Source organism: Ambystoma mexicanum, chromosome 7p, assembly GCF_040938575.1.
Source record: "Ambystoma mexicanum isolate Mex_15411 chromosome 7p, UKY_AmexF1_1, whole genome shotgun sequence".
Lineage (NCBI taxonomy): Eukaryota > Metazoa > Chordata > Amphibia > Caudata > Ambystomatidae > Ambystoma > Ambystoma mexicanum.
The window spans coordinates 317,236,879-317,261,540 of NC_090939.1; the positions used below are offsets into that span (position 1 = coordinate 317,236,879).

The window sequence follows — 24,662 nt, forward strand, 5'->3', positions numbered from 1 at the left end:
GTCTTGATAAGTTTCCGGAACTTAAGGTTTGGCACAAGTATAAGGGGGGAGAGAGGCTGTTCCAGAGGGAAGAGCCAGCCGAGGAAAGGGATCTACCTCCCACTCTCTGCTTGGAGAAGCATTTGACCTGCAGAGAGTTGGCACCAGAAGACCGGAGAACTCTGGGTGGGAGGTATTTAGGGTGGGAAAACTAGATGCAAAGAGGTTGCAGGCTCCAGACAGCCTTGTGGATGATGCAAAGGGTCTTGAATTTGATCCTTGCAGTCACCGGGAGCCAGTGGAGAGATTCTAGGGCTGGAGAGATGCAGTCCCTGAGGTTGAGGCCAAGGAAACGTCTAGCAGTCCTATTATGGATTAGCTGAATGGGGCGAAGGGGGGTAAGAGGCAGGTTGAGGAAGAGTCTGTTGCAGTAGTCAAGCCTTGAGAGAACCAGGGCACCAGGGCACTGTAGACGTTGAACTTTTAGGGGAAGGTGAGGAACGGAAGGATGCCCCTGAGGAGATGCAACTGAAAGTTGGACTTCTTGGCAAGGTCCAAGATGTGCGGAGAGAAAGAGAGAGAGGAGTCAAAGATAATCTCATGATTTTTTGCCTCACAAGTGGGTGATGGGAGAGGACCAGGGAGTCTGGCTAGAAAGCTGGGGGTAAGCAAGGAGCAGCTGTCCCAATGAGAAGGATCTATGTTTTACTGGCATTAAGGCAGGGATCATTCACAGAGCACCATGCCTGAATAGCAGTCAGGCAGTCAGGTATGAGGGAGGCTGAGGAGGACGTAGGGACACTGGAAATGAGGAAAGAAAGTGGATATCAGGTGGGCCAGAGGGGCCAGATAGATGTCAAAGAGCCATGGTTATAGGATAGAGCCCTGAGGGACGCCACAGGTAGAGAGTGAGGCGGAGGAGAGAAAAGGGCCCATTTGTACTTCGGAAGGTCTGTTTGAAAGGAAGGAGGTCAACCACACCAGTGCCCAATCCGTGATGCCTAGGGTATCATGGAGACGGTTTATGAGGATAGAGTGGTTGACTGTGTCAAAAGCAGAAGAGAGATCGAGGAGGATCAGGACAGAGGGAGTGTTTGAGTCTAGGTTGTAGAGGAGGTCTTCAAGGGTGTTCAGGAGAGCAGTTTCCGTACCTCTGGTAGTCCTAAAACCAGACTGGTGGTCGTGGAGGCAGAAAGCCTTTTTTTCGGTGTGGACAAGTTGGGGGGGTGACCAGCTTCTGCATGAGTTTATCCAAGAAAGGGGTGATAGAGATAGGGCGATTGTTAGCCGGGCAAGAGTGGTCAGCAAACAGCTTTTATTCGAGAGGGTGCAAAAGCGAGTGCTTGAGCGGTTGAGGGAAGGAGCCAGTGGCAAATGAGTGGTTGCAGAGGTCTGCCAAGACTTCAGTGAGAGAGGCGATGTTGTCCTTGATGGTTCTCGAGGGGCAGTGGAGCACCTGTTTAGAGGAGATTTCATAGAGCTGAAAACTGTAGATTACTCATCAGGTGCAATGGGAGAGAAAGAGGATAGTATGGGGCCAGAGGGGCCAAGGAAGGCGAGAGAAGGGGATGCTTGTGGGGGGCACAGATGACAGAGAGGACAGGACGTCCAGAGTTTTGGAGGAAAAGTAGGTGGCCAGTGCAGAGCAGGGGACCTGGAGGGTGTGGGTGGGGGGAGACTGTGGTAGGTTTGTCATGTTCCTTGCAGATTCTAAAGAGTTCAGCCATGTTATTGGTGGCTCCAGAGATGCAGGCTTGGACATGAGCCCTCTTCTTGGAGCAGATGGAGAGAAAGTATTGTCTTTGGAGTGAGCGGCAGTCCAGTTTGTCAGGGGATGAGCTAGATGCCTGCCACCTCCGCTCTGCAGCTTTGCACTTGCGTTTCAAACCAGCCAAGTCGGAGTCATGCCAAGAGTTGCACTTGGAGGCAGGCTTCATGCAGATCCTCATGACTGGGGCAAGGATGTCCAGGGTGTTGGAGATAGAGAGATGGAGGTTAGCTAGAACAGAGTCAGAGGGAGAGTTTAATTAAGGGGCAGGAGGAGGGAAGAGGGAAGAAGTGAATGCAGTGACTGACACATACTTCATCAGTCGAATGATGGAGAAGAAGAATGGAAGTGCAGGCAGAGGTGTTAGGGGACAGGGGAGATCAAGGTGGGAAGAGAGGAGAGAGTGGTCAGACCAGCAGAGAGGGGTAGTGAGGGGTTTAGAGAGAGCGATGTCTGTTGAGATGAGAGCATCCAAGTTGTGCCCAGCAAAGTGGGTTGGGCCAGACGGAAGGATAGAGAAGGAAATCACAGAGATTGTGGAAGAGAAAGGTGACCCCATCGAGTGAGTCGAGATGGATGTTGAAGTCCCCAAGGAAGATAAGTTTGGGGGAGGAGGCAAGAAGAGAGGAGGACAGGTCTTCCCATTCTGAGAGGAAGAGGGAGGACAGTCCAGGGGGTCTATAGATGGTAGCGAGAGTAAGAGAGATGGTAGGAGAGACAGATAACCTGCAGGCTAGGCTTTCAAAGGATGAGTAGGTTTGGGTGGGGTTGATGGAGGCAGGAACCCACTCAGGGAAGATGAGAGCCACTCCTCAACTAGTGTGAGAGGGCCTGGGATTGAAAAGAATCTTGTAGCCCTCAGGGAGAAGATTGTCAAAAGCAGTGACGGAGCTGGCCTTGAATCACGTCTCAGTTAGAGCAAGGACATCAAGGTCAAGGTCTTCAAGGAGGTGACTGATGTCAGAGGAGTGTTTGATAGCAGAGCGAGAATTGAAGTGAAGATGGTTGCCTCCGTTAAGAGATTTTCATGGGGGAGGGGGAGCACAGGGGTGGGGAGGAAGGAGAGGGAGGGAAGTTGAAAAGAGACGGAAGATTCCTGTCAAGAAGGCAGAGCTTGGGCTGAGAGCCTGGGCCATGATAGTGACATTATGATAGACATTAACAGTGCATTTGGAAGTTTCAAAGGGGGCCAGGAGCACTTCCCATCTGGTGCCACCATTAATGGGTGAGCAGGAGAAAGGGGAGAGGACAGAGACCATATGGGGGGTCCATAGGTTAGAGGAAGGAACAATGTCAGTGGTTGTCTGTCTCGAAGAAACATTGTAGATGTCTGCGATGGGTAGAACGGGGTTGGAACTCAGGAGTCCCCTTTTTAGTTTCCTCCGACGAGTTTGTGAGAGAGGGAGGATAGAAGATCGAAAAGCATTTAGAAAAGATAGTGGAGACAGAGGGCACCATAGGGGCAGAGACAAGAGAGGGAGGTGGGGGTGGGAGGTGGATGATAGAAGAAGAGAGGGTCAAGCATTATGCAACAGTAGAATCACACCAGGAGACCAAGCAGACAGATCAGTGACCATGCTGGAAAAGTCCAGGTCTACAGATAAGTAAGAAATTGGTGGCACGCCTAAATTAGATTTTAGCCAGATCACTACAAAATGGTAGTGGGTGCACAGTTGGAAGCACCCCTGAATTTAGGTTTGGCACAATCATTCAAAAAGCAGTGCAAAAGGGTGTTGGATGCACAGTTGGAAGCAGAGAATAGAAAGATATAAGTCATTAAGTTATGTGTTGTCAACAATTTTTCTCATTGAGGTAGGGCATTAAGAGGGATGTTGCAGACAGTATGTTGCACATCAGGAGGCATAGTACAATTGGTGCAAAGAGTTAGAGGTTACAGATTAGGCATGTGGGATTAGGAGCAGGTAGTAATGTGAGCAGATATACTGTCCATTGAAGGTGGGTGGACCAGAGCGCTCCATAATTGCTTACCAAGGCAATTATGCTCAAGATTACATTCGTGGTCAGAGAGTTTGAGTCGCAAAATAGTAGGAAAATCATTCAGAAATATCTGTAGGGAGAGGTGTTCCATCCAGTGCAGGACAGGGACAGACAGGGAGCTTAGGTGAGGGCTTTGGGTTGATGGGCCGGCTCTCCACCGTCCAGCTCACTGATTGGCCCTTGAGGCAGCAGATGGGCCAATCACAGCGGCTGGGTGCTGAAAGGGAGATGAGACCCTCAGATGCCTGGTAGAACAAAGGTGGCGGCGGCCATGTTTGAAGAGACGTGGCCAACTGAGAAAGTCTGGTAGCAGATGATTTTTCTAAATAATTGCACACCACAATGTAAGAACACATTCAGAATGCACAGAAAAGCTCTGATGTTAAATTAGGCTCATTGGTAGACTTGCATCTCATGCATGTGTGAGCATCTGCAATATGCAATGTGTAGCCCCAATGCGCTTACCTGCCAGTCTCAAGGTGATTAGCTCAGTCAGGCTGCCTCATGGGTTCAGGAGCAATGAAGTGAGCCTGCAAGTGCAGGCAGGCAGTGAGGAAATGTTAATGCGAGGCAAAGTCAGCCAGACAGGGGCCTTAAGTGAGGGCCATGTGTCGATGGACCGGCTCTGTGCCTTCTGGGACACCGTTAGTCCTAGAATCAGCAAATTGGCCAATCTCAGCGGCCGGAGTGCGGAAAGTGAGATGAGGCCCTCAGATGCCTGGTAGAACAAAGGTGGCGGCAGCCATGTTTGAAGAGGCGTGGTGACAGACTGATAAAGCCTTGTTACAGAGGATTGTTTCAAGTAATTGCACACCATGATGTAAGAACACATTCAGCAAATCATGGCAGAACGGATGTAATGACTCCTGTGTTTGCACCATGTTGCATGTGCAATTGGTGGTTTTTCCTCAATTACATGAGAATGATACCAATGATTATCATCACATTTTACCACCATTTATGTGATACTTGTCACAAGTTTCAGCTTTTTCCCACTTTCTGAGAAGCTCTGATCACTTTTTAGCTTGGTTCAGATTTTTATGTGAATTACCCCCACAGACTGCATTGAAATTAGATTTAAAATGACACCAGTCGCAAGTATGTAAGTATAACCATTCTCCAATTACGAAATAAGATAATATTTCCAATGTAAGTCTATGGCCACATGATTAACATATAGAATATTTAGTTTCACATCACAGTTTGAATTTCTTGTTTTCACTTCCTTGAAACCAAGTGGTTTGGAGTCTGTTGAGCTGCAATGTTGAAATAGTCTGCAATTAATCCATTAGCTCTCTTCTGTCCAGGGCTAATGGTCATTTTTATTGCTCTTGCCAGAGACCAAGCCCTTCAGATCCTTGGATCTTTTCTTAAGGGTTCTGCATAGCAACAGGCTCAGGAATCAAAACTCAAAGCCATCAATTTCCCGTGCCCACAAAAGCCTTTCTCATTTAACCTGAAATAAAATAGGCGGTTCATTCTGCGACATTGATTTTGCATGAGAAGCCTCTTATTAATTTTAATACACTGCGTCTCGCCATCACACACCAAGTCTTTTCCCTGATATTTTTAGTTTAGCATGGGAACATTTTTCTGAATGTCTTCATTTAACTGCACATGCACATTTAAGGCCCTTTACATGGAGTCAATTTCTGGGCTGGTGAAGGCCACGTTTCCCATGGAGAATGTGCCTTTCATTTATCTGTGGCAGGTACAAGTTAAATGCTGCTGTTGTTTTTAAGCCAACATAGTGATGTGCATTTTCTATGTTACAATGTTCCTTGTGTCAACTGCAGAAATACCTGAATTTAGATTTGCTATGTACATTTAGCAGTATTGAAGTTTTAAGGCAGGCTTTTCATTCACCAGTGGGCCTAGCCATAACAACATGCATTTCGCAGTAAGGCCTAACCTGGCCTTTCTGTTATGTTTGTTGGAGCTGTGATCAAACCCCACATTGCCTATTAACTAATATGTCCACCAGTGTGTGCACATTACAAAGGAAAGCTTGGCATACAGCCTTTACAAACAGTTTGAGTGTCCCATTACAAGCTTGCTGATTGACTGGAAAGCTGGAAACAGACAGAGCAAAAAAAGGAAAAGCATGAAATGCAGTCTTTTATGGTGGTCAGAACATGCAGACGAAAACATGTTTTGATTTGAAGTGAGATTTTTTATCCAGTAGTGCAACTGACCATGTGTGGTTGTTGTGCAACCTCGTTTCCATGAGAAAAATCCCATCTACATACATACCACTTAGAATGATCATTATTTGATATCACTTTTTCATTTCCACCTATAAGTCTTAGCTGGAAATGTAGAAACGGAATATGAATGATCATGCTCCACTTGGTTGTTCAAATGTTGTCCAATGTAGGGCTAGAGGTTGTCAAAAGATAAATATGGGCTTTGCATTTGATTTGATCTGAGGGATTTATTAAGCGCCACATGCAGACTGAGCTAGGTCAAGGAGCAAGGTACAACAGTTGTTTGCACAGAGCCATCAGAAGATAACAAATTAGCAACAAAAAAGAGCCACGTCTTAAAGGCTTTACCAAATAGTAAAATAAAGTCTAAATTCTGAATATTGTAAATTCCAAAGTTTCGTTCAAGATATTGCAGATTTGTGATACCCTCTAGATTTAACATAGATGTAGGGGGTGACACAAAAGTTGTAACGATGATTGTTGACATTTATTTTGTAGATATGTCGCAGCAAGACCCTGCAAGGCATCAGATCTTAATCATAACTCAGCATATTACCGGCAACCAGTGAAAATATTGCTGCCAGAGGGTGACAAATTCATTCTATGAAGGCCAGAAATCCCTGTATCTGGCTTCAGCAGACCACACCAGCACAGCGGGCTTCTCCCATGAGAATACCTTGGGTCAGGGATGCACTGCCCCCCTCACCCCCCCTGAGGCTTACCCACTGCCACATATTCTGAACACAAAGTCATCTGCGCATGCAGTGATTCATTTTGTAAATCTGGATGAATATAAAAGAACATTCCTCAGTCATAGTTGAGTGTGTGCTTTGCTCATGCAAACTGAATTGCCTGTATGAGTCTGGCAATCAGATTCCAAGCAACATTATAGAAATAAAAATACAGTTCTTTTATGATGTTTTCTGCTGTTGACAAGCAACAGAAATACTACACAATTTCAATTCAATAGGGGAAATTGAACACAGTTGCTCTATCATTATGTTCTTTTGAACCTAGTCAAGACTAAATATTTGAATTGCTAACTTTGATTGCAAATATCTAGTGTGTTGTGAAATATGCAATTGTCCAATCCTGCCCCATAGATGTTTTTTTAGGTAGCTAAGTTCTGCCATGATGACCGCAAATGTATTATTATGCGGCTAATTGTGTTTTGCTAAAGTAAGGTAAACTGTGCAGTTACTATACACTGCAATTGCCAGGAGAAATTCTGAAGCTCTGTAAACAGCTTTGATAGGAATGTAAAAATATTTGTATTGAGTACATTTGTATAGATTCTCCAGACGTCTGTCAACCAATGTTGCAATTGGAGACTGCTTTTTGACTCTTAGTAGGTAAAGCCCTATTTACTTCCTAAGGACTTTAGAAAATGCCAAAAGATTGTTGAAAAAATAGATACCCAGTAAAAGAATATTTTATTTCACACAGCGGGAAGGCATGCCTGCAAAGTAAATCATAGTCTACGATGCTGACATGTTGCTTTATTTGCAAATGACACTTTCACAAGTTAGATACAGGTGCATTATACTTTTAGTCAAAATGTTTGCCTAGAGCTGCATAACTAACCAGAGAAAATTATTTAAAGTCACTAAAAGCTGCCAGACTCGACTCAGCGTCATGTACATAATGATCCAGGCAGCACATACAAGTGAAAGTCATGCAAAAATGCCGATTCACAAATACATGCATGTTCAGATGGCAGCAACAATATGTACAATCTATGGCACACATGCTAGTAATCTACAAAAATGAACACATTTCGGACGTATGTGCACATACTAGTGTAGCGTGTACTTGTATGATCATCATGTATATATATATTGATGACGTAAGCCTATTTATACAATCCAATGTTTGTTTAAGGCGCCTAATACTTAGCTTACACATGCATAGGGCTTGGATATGTTTTGCATTTAGGAATATTTTCTTGTGGTGCTAACATTTGTAATTAATGGTTTCTCTTCCCACACACCATGGAACAGAGAATGCTTTGATGCATTTTTCCAAAATTACAGCACTACTTGCTCATAGCCTAGGCAGGTGTAATTTAGATCTGCAAACATGTGTAAGAAATGCATTACTGACATTTCATGAAAACCCACCATTTCATGACTCTGAACAAGTTTCCCTAATTTCATGTGTATGAACCTGGAGCTCGCTGACACATCCCTTGCAACACCCACTTATACGGATATAATTGGAATTCAAATTTGCATAAAATGGTAAAATGCGCAAGCTTTCAAAGTCCCAGGGATGTCTTCTTCCAGAGTCTGGTCACACAATAAAAAAAGCAACAGAAAAAACACAGGGCAGGACATATCTTTTACGTAAAAAAAAGTAACACATTTAAACTGCGATACAAAGGACACATAACTGCAAATCGTCCAATGTTGTATCCCTCATCCAGTGCAAGTATGGCTCACAAGGAAAGTATGTGTGGGAAATCTGCCAAGGACTATGTGAAAGAATAAACCTACATAAACATACCATCCTGAAGCACAACCTAGAAACACCTGTTGCTCCACACTTTACTTGGAGCGGGCACACAATGCAGGACCTTTCCATAATGATATTGAAAGGTGGACTCTGGAGTACAACACAAAGAAGAACACAAGAGCTCAAGAACACAAAGATGCTCAACCTAAAAATGGCATTGTTTACCCATATGTAGGATTTATGACACACAATGGCCAACTTTAGCGTGCGATGGTCAAGACAAATACATTGACCAGCCTGCTATTACAACCTCTCACATACAGATGTTTGACACAATGTTGTATTAACGCTGAATGAGCAAGGAAAAGTGCACCAAAATGGCAACGTTGGATGTCTTAACTCAAATAGTTTGTAGCCATTATCGAGCAAGAGGCCCGCTCAGCTAGTGGTATACATAGCACTATCCTAACAGTGGCAGCATATGTTTGTATTTGCTACTTTGTATGCAAGCCACTGAGGCACTGTGGATTCTAAAACACACTGGGATAACATTGGCCATTGCACAGTGTAAGCGGTGGACATGTTTCTGTAGTGGTTCTATCATATGAAGGCCATTAAGCATAAGTAACTGTGTTTGACCTACTGTATGGCCCTAGCACAGCATGGAGGCTGCAAAAAGTACTTACTTGCCTCTAATACTGTTTAGTTTCAACACATGTGTGCAGTATGACAGTCTAAGGCCAATGTGGGCATTGCAATCCCTGGAGGTAATTGTGTGAGTGTGAATACCAGGGAGCTGCAGACAAACATAATATTTGCGCAAACTGGATGCTGGTTGAAGCAATTGCATTTTAAGCCATTTTAACAACTGCCAACAACTTGAGACTATGTGGGGTAGGTGTGAAACAACGTGTGTTTTTCAAAAAGTGTGTCTTTGATTTTTACAATACAACAGCATCAATGTATTTTTCGTAATGGTTCCCACTTATTAGATTGATCACAAAGGATTAAAGTGAGGAAAACATCTACAGTCTTGCTGGGAGCAGCAGAGACATCCTGGATGGGGGAAAATACATAACCCTCCCACAGCTGAGCTAAGCTCACAGGACTGACACACATTGATGTGGCTTGGATAATTATAAGAGATGCTAGCCACCCTACCTCCAACTCGGGTATGGCTTATATTTAAAATGTAAAAACCAAAACTCTCAGGGCTTCTGCTTTCCAAATGGCAATTACACACAATACATTCTCCCAAATCTAAGTAATTAAAAAAAGGCACTTTTAAAGAGTTATGTTTGTATTCAAAACACTCTTATACATTTGAAATATTGGCCAACAGATAACTGTTTCCCAGGTACCTCTGGGAAACAAAGGCCCTGTGAGTTTGACGTAAGCAACTCAGTCCATAATTTCATGAGTTCTTCTTCACATTAATTTGTAAGCGTTGTGTTTTGGCTGTTTGGCCACTGCTACTATAGGTGAGGGGAGGACATTGAGGTAAATTAAAGCCTGATTAGATTAGTGAGGAATCTCCATGAGCACGCAAAGCACTTAATATGTTGCAAGCTGTACATATGTTTAGGATACAGGATACAGACATTAAACTGCATCATTCTACCACCATGTGAAGTTGTTAAAGAGAATGGAAGTAAGGTAAAGAAATAGGGTTGCATCCTGGAAAACCATCTTGGAAAGATAGCGCTTTGTAACTTGTAATCATTAAAAAAGACTATAAGGTGCTTAGATGCACTTTGGAAAAGATACAGCGCTTGTTTCTTTTAAAGGAACTGCAATGGTCTATTTTCTTGATGGTGTTATTTGACCACATTATGGAAACTCAATCAATTCCGGAAACGTGGAAAATGGCTGTGATTGTTCCAATTGATAAAAAAGGACCTAAATCCGATCCTGGCAACTACCGCCCAATTGCGTTGTTGGACGTGGCAGGGAAAGTATTTGCCTCACTCACATTGAAGACCTTGGTGAAGTGGAGCATCAAATCAAGCGTTAGGGATGAGTGGCAAGCTGGCTTTGTCAAGGGTGTGGGAACCTCTCTGAATATCTTTATTATCAACATTCAAAAGTCACAAGTTGAGAGAAGTAAAGAAAAGAACATCTTTATGGCCTTTATAGACCTCACATAGGCCTTCAATACCGTCAGTCGACCTAAACTATTAAAAAATCTACAACACTGGGTATGTCCTAACAACACACTGGAAGTAATTTAAGACCTTTACTCTGAGACATCCTTCCAAGTAAGACTGGAAATATTGGGAATGCTGACAAGGGAAATTGTGACCAACAAAGTGCTCAAACAGCGATGCCCATTGGCGCCCAAACTGTTCAACTTGTTTATCTCAGAAATAGAAGATGCTTTTCATGACATTAGATGTTTTCCACCCAAGAATTGTACATCCAAGATAGGACAAATACTATATGCAGACAATGTAGTTCTGGTGGACCAAACGCCAGTGGGACTACAGAGACAACTGGAGGCATTCCAAAAATATGTGGAGGGAAACGACTTGAAGATTAATCCAGCTAAATCAAGGATTATGACTTTTTGAGCAGGGAGGGAGCAGGCGTCGAAAAAAATCCACGTGTTGTACCTGTTGGCACAGAACATCCCGGAGGTGAAACTATTGACATATCTGGGAATGTGTTTGAACACTTATAAAAGGAATGGCCCAAGACTAGAACTCCTGAGAGCAAAAGCTAAAAATAAGAGTCAAGGAAGGATATTGCTGAAAAGATTCTGCAGATTTTCAATGTCCCCATTGATCGCGTTCTACCGTATGAAGGCCCTCCCCATTCTAATGTATGGAGCAGAAGCGTCTTTTACATTTTATGCTGAGAATTGGGCAAAGATTGAGGGGATATTCTGGAAAATAGTGCTCCGTTTGCCAAAGGGCACTCCAATTCAAATGGAATTAGGCCTTACAGCAATGAAAACCATAGTCATTTGGAAATCCATCTCCTTGTACAGAAAATGTCTGGATGCTTCAAAGACAGGAGGTTTTGCGGTCCTAAGAGAAGCTCTGGCAAATAACAACGACATAACTCTGTCAGAATGGAGACCAATTTGCCAAGCCATAATGTCAGTACTGGGTGAATCTGGCCTAAGCTTGTGGGAGAACTCAGCCAAGGTTTAAAAAAACTATACATTCAAGATTAGATTAAAACCCAGGAAGAACGTCGGCCGCTAAAACTCTATAGAAAGTCTTTTCAAGAAGCAAGAAAGCTAAACTCGTTGCCCAAATACCTTGTGCTATTTCCAAACTGGTATTTTAGAGACCAGTTCATAAGATTTCAACTGAACTTACTACCGATGAGGGAGATATTGAGTCGAAGAAAGAGTAGCAAAGATGGGGCAACTTGTAGGCTGTGTCAGAAGGAGGATTCTTACGAATCATTGAAACATCTAGTATTATTCTGTCCAGCTATGAAGAACACCAGATTAAGTCTATTGACAGAATTTACCACGAAACATGGCTCACAATCCATGGAAGACTGGTGGAGAGAACTCTTAAGGGGGGAACCAAATTTCACAAACATTGGCACTGGTACAACTACTTTTGTAAATGTTTGCGAACATCAACGCAGCAAACGAAGAACTGAAATGAAGGACATTTTATACTTAATAGCATTGCATTGTAACGAAATGTACATTTTTATTGTTTGACTGGAAATGACAAAAGGTTAACTGTACTGTTTAACCACATAAAGCCAATAAAAAAAAACTAAAAAATGGAACTGCTTTGCTTCTCAAATTGTTTACTAGCTTTTTTCGCTAGCAAAACTTGCATTAAATCTAATCTGTTCTGAACTTGAAAATAAAGCCTCATGTTTAGCCAACCATTCAAATCTTGCTTTCACCATTCATCCTTGTTCTTTTTCTTATAAAAATAACCAGCGACAGTGTTGCCATTCGTATTCTACTTCCATCCATTTCCAGTTACTCAGGAGGACCCACATTGGTGTGATACTCTTCTCGTCGCCAGGATCCTGGGAGTGTATGATGCGATTGTGAGTGAGGTTCTCATCCCACTTTCGGGGATTACGAACATGACTTGGCCTTGGTGAACAAGATATACCTCATCATCCAGGCATGGATGGGCCGTCATGGTCTATGCCTGAATGATGATAAAACGGAACTCATCATACTGGGGAACACACACAATATCAAAAGACAGAACAATGACTATTCATCATTTGTTATAGATGGCAACACCATTAAAGTAGCAAAAGAGGTAAAAACATTAGGTTTTTACCTCGACTCTTGGCTCTCCCTAACAAAGCAGGTGAGTCTGATGGCCTCTAGCATCGCATACACATGCAAGCTGATTAGAGCAGCTAAACCATACTTGTCCACTACCAGCTGCCTCACCCTATCAAGAGCTCTGGTACTATACAATTTGGACTATTGTAACGCACTATACATAGGGTCTAATAAACACACGCTGCAAAAATTCCAAACCTTGCAGAACAATGCCCTCAGAGCCACCCTAGGAATCCCAAGAAGAGAGCATATATCAGATATCAGAAGACAATCTAACTGGCTCTCTACAGCTGACAAAATTAAACTTAAAACAGTATCACCAACTTTCAAATGTATCAATGACTTAGCCCCCAAATACCTAACAGAAAGATTCAAAAGAAGAACCTCTAATAAACCTACCAGAGAAGCATATACCAACCAACTAGTTGTGCCCCCATTTAAACTGAGCACAGCCGGAGGCATCAGCTTCCCTGTCAAAGCGGTGCAATTGTGGAACTCCCTCCCATCTTCCTTAAGATCTGACCAATCCTATCCACACTTCAGACTCAGCTGTATTAAATGGTGCAAAGAAAATGACCTATAACTGACCGACACTAGGACTACTCATGTCTTACCAATCTGTTAATCTGCAGCTGAACGCATACTTACATGCTCATCTCCACCGCTTACTCCACCTGCTCTTGACTGTCAATGTATACCATGTATACACCTCTGTGTACAAATACCTGTGTACATAACCATGTATATTGTCATCCTTTGCTGTCAATGCATCCTGTAACTACTTGTAATATGTAACTGTAACCTGTAAGCTTAAAGTATTCTTGAACACGCGCCCGGATACCTCTGGGTCTGGCGCGCGCTATACATAAATAAACAAACAAACAAACAAGCGATCTATGAAAGGGACACATCCAGAGACACCCAAGATTATCAACCTCCTACAAATGTATTGTGTTTCCTGGCCCCACAGTGACCTCATTGTAGAACATGAATAAGAAATGTCTGCTACTATTCACACCTACTATGATGTCACTACTGCCCTTTATTTATATCATTGATTACTTAAACCCAAAGATGTATTTCACTGTTTTTACCAAGGAGAGAATAGGAACACATGCCCTGATGGCAATTATTTTGTCAGTTACCAAGTTTTTCTCATGGATGTGTGACCACGGATGTATACTTCCCAACGGTGTCCTAGTTGCATACGGATTTATGGGTATTCATGGTTTCAGAAAGGTAGACATGTGACCTATCCCCGGACTCACAATGGTGTCTTCCTCTTAAATATGAGCTACTTTCCTTGTTGCTATATTTATTTTGCACCATTGTCTCATGACAAGCGAAGAATCATGGTTACATAGTGAAGAAATAATGTGCAGCATGAATCAGAGCTGGGCTAGGGTGATAGATGTCACTATCTATCGAACTCAGATGCCCTCCAATTTAGTTGGCAGTGGAAGATACAGATATGAAACTACTGAAGATGTTGCACCAGGTGACTTATTTCTTGGCAACACACGTATAGATTTCAGCAAAATAGATCCCATTGTGAATTCATAACTGTCTCTAGTCTGTTTAGTTGCTCAATTATGTTCTCTCTCCTCAGTTCAATAAATAGATTATGTACATACATAACATGTACAAACCATCAAAAATGGGTGTTGTACTTCCTGTCAGGAAGGCGGTAATATACTTGTGAGATAATAACAATGTTTTCAATTCCTTCCGCTTTGGTAAGCACCAAAGCTATTCATTTGAGAAATGCTGAACATTTGTTGGTGTCATTTGCAGAAATAAAACACACCTATTCACAAATGATGTTTAAATGAAACCATCTGCCTCCTCACCCCTAGATTCAAACTGGCCAGAGTGGGAGGTAACAGCTTCCAGGTCAAGGCTACCCAACTATGGAATTCACTCCCTACCCCACTCAGACTAGAACCATCCTACACAAAATTTCGCCACAGCCTTATAAAAATGTTCAAAGATTCTGATGGCTAAGTGTGATTCTGGCGATTGCCCTCTTCACCTGAACTTACCCTCCTCTACTTCGGAACTCACTCGGTATGCCGCTCGTAAAGATTTTGCATAAATTCATTTTGTATATACTGTACATATATTTTCCCTGCGCTATTATCATGTAAATTGTAAAAAACTGTAAAAGTGTTAACTATAATTATGCTTTTGACTGCATATAACAACTTTGTTACTGTAATATCTTTCCATGTACAACTAAGCTGTGAGTAAACGTGTGTGATGCGCCCGACTACCTGTGGGTTTGGTGCGCAATACAAGTAATAAACTGAACTAAACTAATTCAAAGAATCATAAACCTTGCAGAGTAAAATGCAATCATACCATAATTAATGGCAGTACAACATACAATACAAAAACATGAAACAGTAAGATTGTTGCAGGCTGATCATGCAAAGTAAGCACCCAAAAGTCTACCAAAACCTTAAAAACACATAGAAACTGAAAATAAATAGGATAAATTATCGCTCCCGCATAGCTAGTATATCAAACATTTTGTTAATAGCATAGCTGACAAAGAGTTGCAGCATTGAACATTACAAATGTATTGTGTGTCATTGTGTTCAGAAAGCTCTCTCTACCACCAAAGGACATTAGCAACAATACCATGTAAGGAGAAGCTACATACCACTTTCATTTATTAATAATTAAAAAATAATGTGAATTTTATAGCCAAATCTAGTCAAGATAATGGCCCTCATTTCGAGGTTGGCGGATTGGGTTTACCGGCACCGGTAATGGTGCCGGTAAACCCATTCCGCCCTATTACGAGGTCTCCTCGCGGGACCCTCAAAGGGCGCCTGGTAAAACCAGGCGTCCTTACTGGGTCCCGCGAGGAGACCAGGGAGCTAACAACGGGCCTGTTATTAAAGGGCCTGTTGTTAGCTCCTTCCCCATTCCCATTGAGCCCTATGGGGGCTCGAATGGGAATGGGGACCGACCGGATCCGGGTTCCTCGGACGAGGAATTACCGGGACCTCCAAGGTTGGGATGGCCCGGTAAGTCTTCATTTGAGGAACCCGGGCCCGGTATGCGGTAAGGAGGAAACCATGCCACTAATTGCGGCATGGTTACCTCCAACCTCGTAATGAGAGCCAATGTCATTTTTTAAACGAATGTTTCCATCATTTTTTGACATCTATTGCTGATGAAAAACCTTAAGTTTCCAGGGTCTTCTTGCATAAGAAAGTGTTTTAGTATGTATTCAACAGGAATTTGGCAGATCACTGGGAGGAAATACCTCAACCCGAAGAGTTTAACTGTGGAACAGACAGGGAACATTGTGGAAGCAGCAAGTGACAACACTATGCATCACCTCAGACTGTAATTACATATGTGCTGTGGACAGGCAAGAACAGCAGGTTTAGGGTGGAAGAAGAAAAATGATTGTGAACATTCTGCAGGTAGAGCCAGTCAAGTCAAACTGAGTGTGGCATACTATCCACTTTTCATTAAAAAATCGAATTTCCGAGTTTATAGTTTATTGATGAGCCAGGCAGGGCGCCTCGTCAGTGGATTACATTTTGTGTAGTCCTGCATTCCTACTTGAATTTCTTTTCTTTAAGCTGGGACTGCCCTGTAACACCTCAGGGATTCAAAATGTATACTTTCCCTGATGTGGCAAACAGAGTTAAAACTGGTAAATGTCAGGATCTCCATTAACAAAAGATGTGTGCTATTCCAGGAAGCATTTAGTCACTGAAAAAGATGAACTATTCACGGTTGTTCTCTTGACGTACTGCTTAGTGGATTGGCTAAACTGAGGCACAACTTTGCTAAAGTGCCATCCTATGATATGTAATTCAAAACAGTCAAGAGCCATCTAACATAACACCTAGGTGACTAAATTCCAATGTCAACAACACATATTCACTTAAATGACTACCATTGAATTAAAGTCATGATATCATAACGTGTATCATAAAAGAGGACCCTACATTTGAAGTAATTGTAACTGTACCATAAAAATCAATGGAGTTTTGAGACAATCTGTTAGGAATATTTACTGTTTCATAAATATGCTGATCAATCAAACCTCCAAGTTAAACATCATGATTTTTACTTACGTCAGAGTTTCAACATGTGGGTCCTATATCAGAACTTGTGGCCACACACCCAGGTGACCAGTGTGGCACAGAATGTACGGGAGGTGTTACCATTTAAAGTAAAAACCTCAGAATTCTATCAAAAATCATGGCACAATCCTAATTTAAGAGCAAAATGGAGGCAGTGACAATCCACAAAACTAAAAGGTCAGCAGATGGTAGCAAAATCATTTATAGAAATGTTCAGAAAATTATAAATCCCTTAATGGATGTAAAAAGTGAAAGGCCTGGGTTGAGGCCGGGCTAGCTGTAAAGAGGCCAATTAGCAGAACAAGCATAGCTTCCTGAGGAAAGTTGCTTTTAGACTTATTAGTTGGTGATTATTTTAAATTGCCAAAGAGTGTGATTGTGCTGAAAGACTGTAGATGGCAATGCAAGAAAAAGGGATCACTTTTATAATTCATCCTACAACACTTTTATACTGGAGTTAGAGAGGGATAAAGTCCAGATTCTTGTTGTTCATATTTGTCAATATGTCTTTGAAGGTTTTGTCTTTGATTAATTATTAGCATGGATGAGTTGTGTGGGACTTTGCATACTTCGCTGCAGTATGGTTAAGCGGTCTTGTGCTTTGACTTCCACAAGACATGCAAGATCACTGATTTACATTTCTTGAGCATTGGAAAATCTACCGCATGCTCATTATAATTGGGACTTTGCCACATAACATCAACATCCTTGCCTGGAGCTGCCCATGAGATCGTTGACTAGAGCGGCCATTTAGCAAGCTCCATATTTTCATACAGGGTGCTCCTCTTCATTGTTTTTTTTGTGTTGCTTCAGAGGCAAAAGAGGACGTATAATGAACGTCTTATCTGCCATCTGATTAATGGATACCCATTCAAACAGGCAATCATAGATGTTGTAATAGTCTCCATTTGCCCTACAATTACAACCTCTTTGCTCTCCCTAGCAACTACTGTGCCTGCATGTGCAACCCTTGAGATGCTGCACCTTTAAAAGGAGTGACAAGGGAATTAACACTTTGGTTGATCTGTCCCTGTTGCATGGAAAGTAGCAAATAGTTGATGTTTGTTTGTTTGTTTGTTTTATTATTTATAATGCGCACCAGACTCGAGGGTATAAGGGTGCAGAAAGAAACAAGAATATTTTCAGCTTAGGTTACAGTGCTGTACAGGTATATACAGTGGTTATACAGGTATACACAGTAGGGATAAAGTCAATAAGTTAATACAGTCACAGGTCAAAAATAGGAGAAAGAGGTATTTAGATAATATATACAAACAGAGATAGGGCTGCCACAAGTAGTGGAGTGTTGCAGCACACCTAGACAATATGTACAAGAACTGATATGAAGTGTGGGCTAGTGGAGTGGAGCTGGCGGGAGGAGCCCAGTGTTTAGCGGTTATTTTATTTAATCCAGTTGATGATGTTGTGTTTGAAGGGTGGGTATGTCTTTAGATGTATCAGTGGGTCACTGTTCCCTTCTGTGAGACCAGCATTTTCCTGATGGGCTTCTGGCGTTTCTACAAATCATTTTGATTGGCACATATAGTGTTCCTGATACAATGGTAAAGCAAAGACAGGTGTTATTACCTGACCATACTGCCGTACATTTAATATATGCCAGTCTAGCCACGTAAACACACTTATCATGCTTGCTTTACCCTTGACTGTGCATCAAGGGCACATCAAACAGAAGCGTTATTATGTGGCTAGACTTCCTACATTCTCTGTAGGCAGTCTAGCCACGTCATAGCACTTCACTTACCATGTGTGCTTTACCATTGAGGGTGAAGCAAAAAAGAATGTCATGCCCCGTGCAGCCCCCACCCCATGATGGGTGGGGGCTGACATGGACTAAAAAACACAAATGCTTTCCCCCACACTGTCACACATCATGCATACACCTTCTTTCATGCACACATTCATAAAAACAAACCTCAACATACATACATACATACATACATACATACATACATACATACATACATAGATGCATACAATCCATACATTCATACCTACATATTACAATAAAAACACTATCCTGCATGCACCATCCACACTTGCTCATGCCACTGTGGTAGTACCGGATGGCCCTCCGCTCTGCAACATGAACATGGGGAATGACAGGAGAGGACTTCTGTCAGTCAGCATGTCTACGCTGATAGCGCAATAATGAGAGGCAGCTGGCCACTCTACCGCCAGTCCCCATTATTATGTGCCACATTTGTTGTGGAGCAAAAAGAGCTCAGCAACAAACAGAAACAAATGTGTTGCAGGTGATATGCCCCTGCTCAGAGGCAGGCAACACAGTCCCCTGTGAAAATATACGACACCTGATGCTGTACTGCCTGCAATTTAGGCAAAGTGGTGGCACACCTCCCACCCATAGTGGCAAGAACATTTCATGGATGTGCTTTGCGACCGACATGTGCTGCACCTATAGATTGTTCCTATTCCTATTTCAGTTGAGCTGTGCACATCTTAATTAATAGAACCCTCCATGTTTAGAGCTGTTCATCAATCAAAGGCCCTTTGGCCAGCTGATGTGAGCATCTGCATTGTTCGAAAGAACCGATTTGATTGATTTCACGGGGCATGATGTGTGTCAGTCAGTGCGCGAACCCACTCCTGTGTCCACTGGATACAGCAGTTTTATCAACAAAGGGCACCATACACATCAACAACGGTTCCTAATCATATTTCCGGTATTGATTAAATATATTGGAGGCATTATAATATGACACATACAATGTTCATTTGAAATTATGTAAGATTTTCTATGCTGTTAATGTTCGCCTGAGTCTTGCATGCAGGGCTTTTTTCTGCACAGAATGTGACGTTAATTTTGAATGCCCTGGAAAGACCAAACTAGCATTCCTACTTCCCCCTTGAGTTCCGATCTGTGTGTGTTTCTGTAGGGACATCTTCTCTGGGAACACACATGGAGAGTGTAGTGGAGCTGTAACACTTATATTAATCGAAGGATACCGGCACATAGGGCAAGGGCGGCGGACGACCTCATAAACACTCTTAGCGTGCAATGCATCCAGTAACTATATTGGCTTCCTCGTTTCAGGCTAAATCTCTGCTCTTTGCCTGTCATACAAAGGTTAATACACGTTGACACAGCCAAATGAACTACAATTGATGCCCGTGAATGGGAAAGCCACCTTGTAAACACTAAGCAGGTCCTGTCTTGCCCACGCGCTCTCAGTAGCCACGCGCCTTACACTGCTCACTTTGCAGGACGTAGGTGACAGTACTTTTCTGCTCCCTGCAAATGCAGAATTCGATGTTAATGTTTTTTTTCCTTCTCCTTCTCGCACAGGATTTGTGTGGGCACAATTCCTGCGATACCCTGGGAATGGCCGACATTGGAACCATATGCTCCCCAGAACGCAGCTGTGCGGTGATTGAAGATGACGGCCTCCACGCAGCCTTTACAGTCGCTCACGAAATTGGTATGCTCCATCTTTTCTGTCTCTTTGCCAAATCAAACACTTGTAACAGCTGCATTAGTAACACAAATACAACTTAATTAATTCCAGACCTGCTGGTTGCAGGAATGCACTTGGGATCACAACCACACTCCGTGTGTGCACTGCACTTTAGGCGTTGCACAGTAAGAACAGGCAGCGGCATCAGAAGATACAGCAGGGGTTTCTCTGCTCTAGAAGCAGCTGGTTTCAGAGTGACTGCTACTGTCCAGCATTGGGCAGTGCATCTGTTAAAAGAAAGGATGGAGCTATACATTCACTGCACTATTTTGTTCCAAAGCATCGATTTTATAGTAACCAAGAGTAGTGAAATGTACTTGGGATGAATATTTGTGTCCCTGCATTAGCCCCTGAAGACAGCTGCCACTGTGCACAATCCAATGTCCAATACATTATACAAAGATGCAGTGAATTTACAGTAATTGATGACCGTGACTGAAACCTGCACCACCCTCCTTACTAATGAGCAGAAGGAGCACCAAGGGCTGATGTCCTGTACTTTTGACTTCACAGTGAGGATGGATTGTCAGATCGCTTCCGTCACTCATAATTGTACAATTCTAACATGATACTGCGTCAGGCAACAACCGATCTGCATGGAAGTAACTTAAAGGGAGATGTAGAGGGCATGAAAACTTCCACCCACAATTATTAGTTTCACTTTTTGTCAGTTGCTTACCTGGGTGCGAGGATCAAAGTGGTTTTAAGCTGGGTCCTGCCCCTTTTGTATTGGACTATGGAGACCATGAAACCATTATGCCAACCCCATTTCTCTGTATTGATGGTCTCTTCGGTTGTTTGGAAGGTGGTCCCCGTTTTATGTGGTGCTGGTCACAATGATAGAAAAGCATGTACCTTTAATTAGAACTTCGGCTGGAACCCAGGGTGCATTTTAGCAAACTAGCATGCTTCTACAGCAGGTTTAACTGCTGGTACCACTGCAACCTTTTTCTAGCAAACTGAGGGGCTAGGCACCACTCTCGTCCGTACATACGTGTGCCCCATACCCATAACTGGGCACTACTCTCTGATGGCTCTGTGCTGTTTCACACCCCTTACTGGTGCTCCTAGTTCTCTCCTAGGTCTGTCCTTCAATTTCCAGCCAAGCTTCACTCTGTGGCTCCACTGGCCTGCCCTGTCTTGCTCCTCCATCACCCAGGTCTTCCACTGCTCTTGGACTAGAAATGTATCGCTCCCCATTGGCTCCCTAGGCATTCCCTAGTGGCCGTCCAGAATGCATCCATGCACTCCGAGACTGCTGACGCATGTTTCTTGCAGTAGGCTCTGGTGCTACTAGTTTTAAGCAACTGTTACAAACTCTCAACACGTGTTAGGTGATCCATTAGTTGCTCTTGGGCAACCTAACCTGGGGTTGGGGCCTTTAGAATCAGGTTATAATTTTGATCCTCCCTTTCCACCTAAAGCTGATATCTAGACTATAACAATAAGTGTTCACTGACCGCCAATTTAAAATGCACAAACCTGAATGGCCTCCACACGGCTTTCCATGAAGAATCCTATAAATAACTAGGCAGTACCATACCACATGTTACAGGAACCTGCTTCTTAGCATGTAAGTTGATGTCCACATGTCCCCTGAGATGTGCTCCTGCTCATGATATATAAGTGCAAATGAGGTCTTCAAAAGGGAGAACTTCAACATTTTAAATCATTACAGAGTGCTATAAATTCATGTCGGAGAAACCCCTGCATTCTACGCATTAGCTCTGCGATTCGGCAGAAGAATGGCATGCCAGCGTGTCTCGTTGAATAATATGTGTGCCACTGTCCCATGTAAACAAGGATTCATTGAAGTGTTCAGTGCATAGTGTAACTGTTGTAAATGTTATGTTAATAGGCTTTTATGCTGTGCCAAATCGCCACTGCTATAACACATATGATCATTGCTGGCTTTAGAATAAGATGTCACAGTGGAAAGTTCTTCTCAGTAGATTCATGTATTTCATTTCATTGTTGTTTCAGAATAAATCATAAAAACATGCCTACTGAAAAGAATACATGGCATGCTTATAAAACCATAAACATGATTCTAGACGTTACCACATAATTAAAAATGCATGTTCTAATATTGGCAAGTCAAAGGGCCCAGCCATTTTTTAACCACCCAGACCCTTTCATTATCCAATTTCCACAAGCAGCCGGCTTTTTCAGGAAATCGCTAATCAGCATACCTGTGATTTGTTATTAAAATTGACCAGAAGAATCAAATCTGCTCTTATTCTGTTATATATGGCAATATAACAGGAACAACAAGAAAGTGGATTGAGTCCTCTGCCACCCCAGATGCAGAGAAATAGTTTACCAACTGATATGCATGGCCTTACTATCAACAAATATCGTATAAGCTTTAGCGTGTTAAAGCGCAATCTAGTGCTCAAGTTCCCGGGTCTATTGTTCCAAACCTGTTCAGGTAAGGGAATCATTCCCACTGCTATGAGGTCTCCTTACTTGAAAACTGTAGTCTTGTGCACTGCCCCTGTCCACCTGGCTTTCAGGATCTCTACGGGCTAGGTTGTTTTCAATATTTGCTTTGCTTCCATAGGCATGGTGGCAGGGCTAGAATACCAACGTTCCTTTCCCATCGTGCTCAACACCTTTCTCAAGTCTATAAACCATGGAATAATCTCATAGTTGAAAATGTAAAACAGATCATCAGCATAACATCTGAATAAAGACTGCCCTGACATCCCCGACACTTTACCGCTCAGCAGTATCTTGTCTGAGATCCAATACCTTTATTTGTGCACAATTAAGATAACATCAGAAGTAGGGACTTTATAAAGATGTATTTTAGAAAATAATTCCTTTCCTGATTACCTTGAAAAATATTCCCATAGTCATTCCCCATACCACAGCCCCTACAACAATTGGCTTAATGTCTTAGAAATGTACACCATCCTCCTCATATTGAAAGAGCTATGACCCAAAGTCTTGTATGAGGACATTACTCCCCCAAGCCATTGTCTCATTTTAATCTGAGCACAAGTTACATGAGTACGCCATGACAAATTGTTGAAAACCAATTATTTCCAAAGGCATAACATTAATGGGATGATTCAAATTGGGGCTATTCCTTTGTCCTCCACGCTTGATGTTAGATTTGGCTGAGTTAATCATCAGGCCACGATCATTGCAAAAATTGCAAAACACACCACGAAGTTTAGATAGTGCTTTCTTTGTTTTAGCCTGAATGAGACTGTTCCCTGAGATAGAGAAGAATTAATCAGTGAGAAGGTGTTTGATGCATGGGTCTAGATGAACTCCTTCATCCTTACATTATGGATGAGTCTCGGGAGGATAGCTCAGGGCAAGGTGCTCGCCTTGGAAGCAAGTCGACACAGAGCACCACTGGTTCGACCCCCGGGTCCGCGCTTAGAAACCTCTGGGTATTAAGCGCGTTATAAATAACCTATCATATCATATCATATCGTATCGCATAGTTCCAATGCTTGGTTGCATACTTTATTTCGGCAATATGTTTGCAACCTGCGGTATGTGAAGTGGTTTGAAGTTTTCAAATGTTGCTTGATGTGCAGGAGAATGGTGAATCTTCTGTGATGTTGCCTATCTTTGTGAGGCCCTTCTACAATTTGGAAATGAAAGGATATTGCGTTTTCCCACTGTTGATCTTAAACCCGAAGGATGCTCGTTAGACAATAAGGGTTTATAATTTCCTGGATGGTTCTCAACAGCTCAGATGTTGGATTTGCTGCCTCCAGGATTATGCCTATTTAGTGGTTTTCCTATCCTGCTAGCAACTTGGTAACCTTTGCAGCACACCTTGTCGCAGGTTCAAAACTCTCTAACTTGGATTTCTGCTAGAACATCTCTAGATTCTGACATTCACTTCCAAGTTTTGCGGATATCATTGTGTTGCTGTCTTTGCACAAAACAGCTTTCTCTTCTCATGCTTGGGTGCTATATCTGATCTGGATGATATTTTATTGTATATGGAAGGTCTGTGCCTCTTAAGTCTCTTTTTCCGACTCAGCTGGGGGGAATGGGAGAGGAGGCTCTCGTATAAGTGATGTTTTTCCAAACCTTAACGAGGCCAAGTCTATGAGGTGATCTGGCCACATTATAGGGCCTGACCACAATAAAAGGATGCCTTTAAGGTCAATGCTTTCAACATTTCTGGTAACCACTATGTTAAATGCGTGTCTAGCTTTGTTGAGAACTGTGTGTGCTGTTCGAATTCAATTAGGTCCTTATTTTCGGGTTGGGTGCTCATTGATAACACACATCAGGGAATGGATCAGGGGTGCTTTGTGGACATCGAGATAAATGATTGTACACAGTCATGCTACTGTTTGCAAACAAGGGCTATTCGCTGGATGCAGGGATGGT

The 24,662-nt window shown here is 42.6% G+C and overlaps 1 protein-coding gene across 1 annotated transcript in view; it reads left to right on the plus strand.

The window, feature by feature from the left end:
• The window catches only part of ADAMTS5 (ADAM metallopeptidase with thrombospondin type 1 motif 5), a 90,659-nt gene that overhangs the window by 16,726 nt on the left and 49,271 nt on the right, over positions 1-24,662 (plus strand). Inside the window, exon 2 of the mRNA XM_069636372.1 lies at positions 20,126-20,258. Within this exon, the coding sequence (XP_069492473.1) occupies positions 20,126-20,258 (133 nt within the window). The remainder of the gene's footprint in view (positions 1-20,125; positions 20,259-24,662) is intronic.